Raw genomic sequence first — 10000 nt, 5'->3', positions numbered from 1 at the left:
CCCGGCCCCTGCGCCGGGTACCCGTTCCCATGCCCACAGAACCTGTGCTCTACGCGTACAAGCACGGGTTTATTTTACAATGCACAATGGGATTTCATACGCAACCACATCATATACACATTATAACATACATATCACACCTTGGCATGCCCCGCCCCCCCCCGCCCGCACACACACACATCTTCACACACAACATGTCTACATGCACAGACACACACACACATATCTCACATAACACTGACATACACAACATACACACACACGTGTGTGTTGTGTTTTTATATAATATCTATAATATATATATATTAATAATATATTATATATATATAATATATATATAAAATAGACATTATGATATATAATATATATATATATTAATATATATATGATATATATATATATAAAATATATACACACACACATATATATATATATATATATATTATATAATATATATATAATATATATAATATATATATAATATATATTATACATAATGCTATATATATATATATATATATATATATAATATAATATATATATACACACACTACACACACACACATATATATATATATAGAGATAAATATATATATATATATATATATATAACAACTCACATATATATTATATATAATTTATATATATATATATATATATATATATATATATGTGTATATAATAATATATATAAATATATAACATATATAAATTATAATTGACTCATATATATATATATATATATATATCTAATATACATAGTCAATATATATATAAGTGTGTTGTGTGTGTTGTGTGTGTGTGTGAATAGTGAGTTGTGTGGTAGTGTGTGTGTTGTGTTGTTGTGTGTGTGTGAGCCGTATGTAATGATATTGGTAATGGTATGTGTGTGTATGTTTAGATGTATATATGTATATGTATAAAGATAGATAGACAGATGATAGTCAGATATATACTTACCTATATACACAGAGAGAGACAAGGGGAAGAGACAAAGAAATCCAAATAAAGAGATAAAGACATAGAATAGGAGAAGAGAAGAGGGAAAGACTGTCATTAACAGGCTGTATCCGAACTAACTCTCCTTCTGTTACAGAATGAAGAGCATAAGAAGAAGGGGGGGAAGGGGGGGAAGGGGAGGGGGAGGGGCGTGCGTGAAATTACGTTGGAAACACATAACGGCCCGGGCATTGTGGGGTGATCGGCTGAAAAAACGTCTTTAAACACGCGTGAACTTGACGCGGATTCGCCCCACCGACGTCAGAGCAAGCCAGCTTCCTGCTCGGCTGTCGGAGGGAGGAGAGGGAAGGGGGGATGGGAGGAGGAAGAACAAGGGGGCCTGGAGGGGGGGGAGGTGTGATGAGACGGAAGGGACGGTGGGGAGGGTTGGCGCTGGAGGAGAGGAAGGGGGATAGGAGGAGAGGGAAGGGGGGATGGGAGGAGAGGGAGGAGAGGGAGGGGGAAGGAAGGTAGTGGCAGGAGGGAGGAAAGGGAGGGGGAAGGAAGGGGAGAGAGGGGGAGATGGAGGAGAAAGGCAAAGGAGGGGTAGGAGGAAAGAAGGGACACGGGGGAGGAGGTGCGAGACAAGAAGTAAAAAAGGGAAATGAAAGGCCAGGGGGAGGGGGCAAGGAAGGGCCAGGGGGAGGGGGCAATGAAGGAGACAGGGGAGGGGAGGGAATATATTGGAAAAGGAAAGTGTCGAGGGAAAAGTGTGACGTGACGCTGGCGCCGATGTTGTAACTACGATGATGCTCTCCGTGTGACGCCACTTTAGTATATTAGTAATTACATGGTTTATTTAAACTTATGGTAAAGATGTAGTATGATTGAGTTTTGGTGTGATGGGGGTATTGTCTCGGCTAGACCGTGTCCCAGTTGTCTCTAAGTGACGCTTGCGCGTACTCTGACGCAGCGATTCTTCTCTTCTCTCTGATGCTAATCTATCTATTCATATTCTATCGATGTATCCTCTGAGCCTCTCGTTTTTTTCTTATCTTTCTCTCTCTCCATCGTCTATCTATCTAACTTCTATCTATCTATTCTTACACTATATTTATCTTTCTCTATCTGCTCACTCTTTCATCTCTCCTCTCGCGCTCTATCTCTCCAGTATATATAAAATTCTCGATCTCCTCTATCGTCTCTTCCTCTCCTCTATCTCTCTCTATCATCTCTCTCTCGTCTTCTCTCTCTATCTTCTTTCTCTCTCTCTCCTCTCTATGTACACATCTCAAAGTTCAATTTCTCTAACTCTTCCTTTCACCTCTCTCTCTATCTAACTCTACATCTCTCTCTGGTCTCTATTCTGCTCTATACGATCCGTTCTTCTCCTATCATCTCTCTCTATCTCGCTACTCCTGGATCTCTCTACTCTCTCCTCTTCTCTCGGTCCTCATCTAAGCTCGCTCTCACTTCTCTCCTCTCACTCTCTCTTAGCTCTCTCTCTAATCGTCTCTCTCTCCATCACGAACGCCTCCTCTCAGTCTCCCACGTCTACAGTTGTCAACCTCTCTCTCTCTTCTCCATTTCACAACTCTCATCCTCGCAATAACGTCTCATCTACAACGATTCCATTATAATGTCCCATCATCGCTCATCATTCTCTTCATTCTCAGTAAATAATGCTGTTCGTCTCGTCTTTCTCTCTCTCTCCACGTTCTAGCTCATATTCTCTACATGGTCCCTCTAATCTACTCTACCAATCGATGAGTCAAATCTCATACTCCCTCTTCTCTCTGATATTCATCGCGGAGTTCTCCTCTATCTCTACTCAGAATCTCTCATCTCTCTCGTCTCTCTCCTCTCTCCTATCATCTTTCACTCTACACGAATTTCCTTCTCTCTCTTTCTTACTTTCACACACACACACACACACACACACACTCTCACACATACACCCACTCACACACACACCCACACACACTACACACAAACATTTTCTGTCGTTCACACACGCTGAATCACTCTTCTACGTCTCAGTCTCTACATTCTACTCTATCTCTCTCATCTCTCTCTTAGTGGTTGATGTGGGTGTTTTGGTGCTAGCGAGTTTTTGCGGGTAAAGCGTTGTTCGTCTCTCTCTCTCTCTCTCGTCTATCTCACTCTCGAACATCTCTCTCTTTCCGCTCTCTCTCGTCTCGATGCTCCATCTCTCTTCCTTCCGCCACCTCTCGCTCTCCTGCTCTCTCCCTCATCTCTTCTCACCTCGTTTCTTCCTCCCTTCTCTCATCCCTTCTCTTAACCTCTCTCTCTCTCTCCTCATTCGGTTCCTCTCGCTCTGCTCGCACTCTCTCTCTTTCCTCTCTTCTCCAGCCTCTCTCTCTCCTCTCTGCCTCATTCTCTCCTCTCTCTCACTCACTCTCACTCTCTCCTCTCTCCTCCGCTCTCAGACTCTCTCTCTCCCTCTCTCTCTCCTCTCTCTCTCTCTCTCTCTCCTGCTCTCTCATTCCTCCTCATTCTCTCTCCCACTCTCTTGCTCCGACTCATCAAGAGTCTCTCTCTCTCTATCTCTCTCATCTTCATCTCTCTCATCTCTCTCTCTCTCACCTTCTCTCTCTCTTCTCTCTCTCTCTCACTCTCTCTCGCTCTCGCTCTCCATCTGTCCATTCTCTCTCTCCGTCCATCATCGACGCTCTCACTCATCTCTCTCGCCTCCAACCTCTCGCTACTCTCTCTCCAACTCAACTCTCTCCCTCTCTTACTCTCTCTCTCTCTCCTCTCTCGCTCTCTCTCTCTGCTTCTCCTCCTACCATCTCTCTCTGCTCTCTCTCTACTCTCTCTCTCCTCTTCATCCTTCTCTCTCTCTCATCCTACTCTCTCTCCTCTTCCCTCCTCCTCTCTCTCCTCCCTCCTCTCATCTCTCTCGCCGATCCTCCTCTCTCTCTCTCTCTCCCTCTTCTCAGCCTCTACATCCTCTCTCGCTCTCTCCCTCTATTCTCTTCTCTCTCCTCTCCTCTCCTCTCTCCATTCTCATCTCGTCTTCCTCTCTCTCTCTCGCTCTCTCTCTCTCTCTCTCTCATCGTCTCCTCTTCGTTCGTCTCTCCCCTCCTCTACTCCTCTCTCCTCTCCTCTCGCCATCCCTCTCTCTTTCTCTCTCATCCTCATTTATCTCTCTCCTTTTCTCTCTCTCTCTCTCTCTCTCTCTCCTCGCTCTTCCTCTCTCTCTTCTCTCCTCTTCTCCTCTTTCCTCTCTCTTCTCTCTCTCTCGTTCCTCTCTCTCCTCTCTCTCTCATCTCCACCGTCTCGTCTCTCATCCTCTCCTCTCGTCAATCTCTTCTATCTCCTTGCTATCTCTCCACTCTCTCTCGCTATCTTATTCTCTCTCTCTCTCGCTCTTATTCATCTCCTCTCTCTTATCTCTACATCTCTCTCTCTCTCACTCTCGCTCTCTCTCCTCTCTCCCTCTCTCACTCTCTCTCTAACTTCCTCTCTCTCTCTCTCTCTCTCTCATCCTCTCTCTCTCTCTTCTCTCTCTCCTCTCTTTCTTCATCTCACTCTCTCTCTCTCTCTCTCTCTCCTCTCCTCTCTCTCTCTCTCTTCTTCATCTCTCTCTCTCCGATCTCATCTCCTCTCTCTCATCTCTCCTCTACGCTCATCGTCTCTCCACTCTCGCTCTCTTCTCTCTCTCGTTCTCTCTCTCTCTCATTCTCTCTCTCTCGCTCTCATCTCCACTCTCGCGTCTCTTCTCTCTCTCACTCTCTCATCCTCCTCTCATCCTCTCTCTCTGTCGCTCTCTCTCTCTCTCTCTCTCCTCCTCCATCTCTCTCGCTCCTCTCCTCCTCCTCTCTCTCTCTCGCTCATTTCTCTCCCTCTCTCTCTCCTCCCTCATCTCTTCTCATCTCCTCTCAATTCTCCTCCTCTCTCTCTCTCTCCTCTCTCTCTTTCCTCCTCAGGCTCTCTCTCCCTCTCTCTCTCTCTCCCATTCTCTCTCTCTTTCTCTCTCTCTCTTCTCTCATCTCATCATCTCTCTCATCCTCTCCTTCCCACGTCTCGTCTCTCTCTCTCTCTCATCTCTCTCTCTCTCTCTCTCTCTCTCCTCCATCTCTCTCCTCTCTCCTCCTCTTCTCATCTCTCTCTCTCCTCTCTCCACTCTCTCATCATTCTCTCTCTTCCTCTACTCTCTCATTCTAGTCTCCTCTCTCTCACTTCTCTCTTTCTCTCTTCTCTCTACCTCTCCTCTCTCTCTCTCCTCTCTCGCTTCTCTCTCATCTCTCCTCTCTCTCCTCCTCTCCATCTCTCTCCCTCCAGTTCTTCTCTCTCTCCTCTCCGCTCTCTCTCTCTCTCCCTCTCTAATCTCTCTCTTCTCGCCTCTCAGCGTCTCTCATCATCTCATCTCATTCATCTCTCACTCTCTCTCTCTCTCTCCCTCTTCTCTCTCTCTCATCGCTCTGTTTGCTCCTCTCTCTCATCTACCACTCTCTCTCTCTCTCTCTCTCTCCAATTCTCTCTCTCTCATTCTCTCTCTCTCTCATTCTCTCTCGATCATCTTCTCTCTCATTCTCATCTCGCTCTCAACTCTCTCTCTCTCTCTGCGATCATCTCTCTCTCTCTTCTCTCTCTCTCGTCTCTCTTTCATCTCCTCCTCATCTCTCTCCATCTCGTCTTCTCTCTCAACCTCTCTTCTCTCTCTCGATTCTCTCTCTCTCTATCTCTCTCCTCCTCGCTCCCTCTCGTCTCTCCTGCTCTCTCCGTATCTCATCGTCTCTCGTCAATCTCTTCTCTCTCTCTCTCTCCATCTCTCTCTCTCTTCTCTCATCTCCTCTCTTCTCATCTCTCTCTCTCTCTCTCTCTCTCGTCTTCCTCTTCACTCTCATCTCTCTCTATCTCTCATCTCTCTTTACGATCTCGTCCTCTCTCATCTTCTCCTCTCTCTCATCTCAATCTCCCTCTCAGCTCTCCTCCATCTCTCTCTCTCCATCATCCTTCCTCTATTCCATCTCTCTCTCTCTTAACTTCTAGAAATTTTTCCGGCCATGTAATATTCAAAGACTCGATTGTCGATTGATTTTTGCTATATTTTAATGTTGCAGACAATTAAGAGTTTTCTAAAGCTCGAGCTATAGAAGCACGATTCTAAGCAATCGTTTCGTCATTATATGGCCGATTATATTATGTTATATTATATGGCCCTTTTATTATATGATACACATATGCTAGTGATGACTTAACTTGAAATTAAAGTATTTGCTGATTAAGATAGAAATGAATATTTATGAAACAAAAATAAATGCCGACGCCACATCAGAGATAGAAAAATAAATGGAAAAGGAAGAATTCTTAGCATTTCTCTTCCCTGCAGAACAAGCGGAATATCTCGCTGCCATCTCTCTTTATCTTCCCTTGTATTTCTTCGCTCAGCATCTCTCCCTTAAAAAAAAAAAAAAAAAATTGCATATAATCGGTACTGAATTATCTTCATGCCCACCTAAGAACAGGACCGATTTCGTGGAATTTCTTATGGACGAATCTGTTAAATCTGATATTTAATTCTGTACAAGGAAGAAGGAGAGCGAATCACACTCACGCCCCAATAACTTTTTCACAATTCAGGTGTGTTTCCCCGTTTGTATGACCATGTCTACTGCTCCAACCTCTGCTCTGGCCATCTCCGACTAAAATTAAAAGAAACTAATTTCTAAGCTATTATATATGTTATTGTTTTTGAATATGAACATTGTATTGGTATATAATAATATGTGTGTGTATGTATATGTATATGTACTATGATACATGTGTGTTGTGTAATGTATATGTATAATGATATATATTATATGTAATATATATAATATATATATATATAATTATATATATATATACATATATATGAATTTGCTGAATATATATATTTATATTATATACATATATATATATATATATAATTATAATTTATATATATATATATACAATATAATATATCCTAAATATATATATATATATATATATATATATATATATATATATATATATACAGTTATATATATCACATACACACATTTATATGTGGGGTATATATATATATAGTATATATATATATATATATATATATATATATATATAATATATATATATATATGATATAAGTATATATATATATTTATATACACATTATATTATATAAATATATATATATATATAATATATATTAATATATAAAATATATATATATTTAAAAATATACCGTATATATATATATGATATATATATATATATATATATTTAATGAGTTTGTGTTGTGTGTGTGTGTGTGTGTGGTGTGGTGTGTGTGTGTGTGTGTGTGCGTGTGCGTGTGTTTGTGTAGTGTAATAGACTTATTTATATAATAATAATAAATATATATATATATATATATAATATATATATATATATTTATATAAGTGACATTATATATAATAAGTATATTATAATGTATAGAGTTTAATATGAATATGAATATATGTATATATATGTATATATATAGATAGATAGATATAGATATAGATATAGTTATAGATATATAGATAGATAGATAAATAGATATAGATATATATGTAGAAAGAGAGAGAGAGAGAGAGAGATAGAAGTGTGTGTGTGTGTGTGTGTGTGTTTGTGTTTATGCTTGTGTTTGTGCTTCAAAAGAACACTACACCGTGAATAGGCGCGTAATCATTAATACAAACAAATAGAATAGGTGCCATATAGTTAACCATATTTTTCATTCATATATGCACATCACTTTGACTTATATCCCTGAAAGAAAATAGCCCATATTACAATAAAGTAGATTTATCTTTTTCATATTTTTCCTTAAGGGCAATCACGGTCAGTTAAAAGGCCCACCTACTTGGAATCACCACTTGACGCCCGTCCAGATCGGGAGAACTCACGGGACGTCCTGCAGTAGATATTGTGTGTGGTTGCGGGTTTGTGTGTGTGTGTGTGTGTGTGTGTGTATTGTAGATATAATATAAGATATAATATATATATATTTATATATATATAATATCTATTATAATATTAAGTATATGATATAATATATTTATTATAAATATATATATAGACATAGAGATAGATATATAATAGTTTTATAATATATTTGATAATAGATACATCAGTTATGTAGGGATGGTGGGTGTGTGTTATTGTGTTATAATAAATAGTGATTGTGTTTGTGTCTGTGTGTTTTAGGTAATGTAGAAAGAGAGAGAGAAACAAAGACCTGAATATAATTAAACGCAGTATATACCGTTTTAGATAAAGATTATTTTACATATTGGGGGGGTGGTGTTTGGTTGTGGTATTATAAAGTTAGTAGAAAAATGACATTACTTGTTTCCAGTTGTAAGCGACGCTAGTGAACAAGATGCATCCGTCGGTGCCGTGACCCCTGAGCCAGAAATGGGCAACTTTAGCCTCCGTGTCACGTCGCCCCTTGACACTCCTTGCAGTTTCTCCTCCTCGACGGCTCTCCAAGCACTTGCCCTTGACTCTACATTCCAATGGGGAGGGGGGGGGTACGGTCGCCTGGAAGGTTGTTGGAGGTCAAGTTTTTGATGTATAAAACAGCTGATTTCAGTGTTATTAAGTATCACTTCGTGCAATACAGATATTGTATGGAATTATTGAATTGTTAATGCTTATATTTGTTAGGCAGTTTCATCTTAACAAACTATACAATATGTAAGGGTCGAATTAAACTAACAGTGGCCGCCATAAATCTCGTAACAATGTAAATGACAAAACAAAGAAACAAAACAGTGGATAGCAATGTAGAATCGGGGCGTCACGAAAACAAAAATAGTAAAGTGGTCACAGATACGACACAACAGAGCCGAAATATGAACGAAATAAAAGTTTCTTTCATAATTCATCTTCGGACGTAGGACACCAAAACTGTTCATCCATTTTCGTTATACTAACAACCAAGAACTTATTAAAAACATCGGAAAGGCCACGATTTTTTATCTCGTTTTATCATGATCAGCGCATGATAAAACGTGAGAGTCACTGACAGTCCTCCTTCTCCCTCTCTCCGCAGGGCCGCCCGCGATGGCTACCTCGAAGTCCTCCGCGAAGCCACCAGGAGGGACTGCAACGCCCCCGACGAGGACGGCCTCACGCCCACCCTCTGGGCAGCCTACGAGGGCAACCTGGACGCCCTGAGACAGCTGGTGGGCCGAGGGTGAGTAGTGGTGTCGTTGGAGGTTTCCGTCGAGGCGACCTGATAGCGGGGTTGTGAGGGCCATTCAAACGTCGTTACGAATGCGTTCGAGATAAGATAGGAACGGTTATCTCGAAGGTTTAACGCGTTCTGTTCGGCCGCTTCCCTTATAAAGTTCCCATTTAGTACGCTAGAAAAGCTCTGGCGATGCTGATCATGCTATTTAGCTAGATCTGTCAGTTCTAGCTAAATATTATTATGTTATATAAATATCATTGTATTATAAAGGTTTTTTAATATTAGGTAGCAGCGCTTTTGCGATGAAAACGAATGGTGCATTTCACTGTTGGGCAAGAATATGGTATCTGGATGTGATGCCGAATTGCTTATTGGTATCACTGGCAGTCGTTAACTCATGGCAGCACACGACCAAAATGGCGTCATGGTTGCTTTAATCGCCATGGACAGACACGACCATTACTGTTTACCCGCGACATGAACATTCATGATCGTGGGTGGGTGTCCGTAGTGCCTTAGTTGATTACAATTAGGATTACTACCCATCTACCTGCCTTGTGCCTACATTGTCATAACCATCACCACGTCATCATAACCAGCATCACCATCACGCATCACTATCTCCACCGCTACGACTATCTTGCCATGTCCATCATCATTTCTACTACAAAGACATACGAGACACGTCGCCGATGCTTAGCCTTCCTCTCCCTCGACCTGCCAAGTCTTTCCTCAAGCCGAGTTTCAACCCAAGGACACTGCGAATCAACGGCACGGACACACAGACCCGCAGATCTCACGTGGTTGCGTCACTCCCCCGCCCCACCTTTTTTTTTTTTTTTTTTT

The 10000-nt window shown here is 41.1% G+C and overlaps 1 protein-coding gene across 2 annotated transcripts in view; it reads left to right on the top strand.

Annotated features, from left to right (window-relative positions):
• Window positions 1-10000, top strand: part of Sans (SAM_USH1G_HARP domain-containing protein Sans) — a 58815-nt gene that overhangs the window by 7317 nt on the left and 41498 nt on the right. For both annotated transcript variants that reach the window (XM_086537340.1, XM_086537339.1), the window contains exon 2: window positions 9014-9157. In XM_086537340.1, coding sequence (XP_086393466.1) covers window positions 9014-9157 — 144 coding nt within the window. The remainder of the gene's footprint in view (window positions 1-9013; window positions 9158-10000) is intronic.

This window comes from Penaeus japonicus, unplaced genomic scaffold, assembly GCF_977035675.1.
Source record: "Penaeus japonicus unplaced genomic scaffold, GWHDUDI00000001_assembly GWHDUDI00000005, whole genome shotgun sequence".
Classification (NCBI taxonomy): Eukaryota; Metazoa; Arthropoda; class Malacostraca; order Decapoda; family Penaeidae; genus Penaeus; species Penaeus japonicus.
This window is presented reverse-complemented; position numbering and strand designations above follow the sequence as displayed.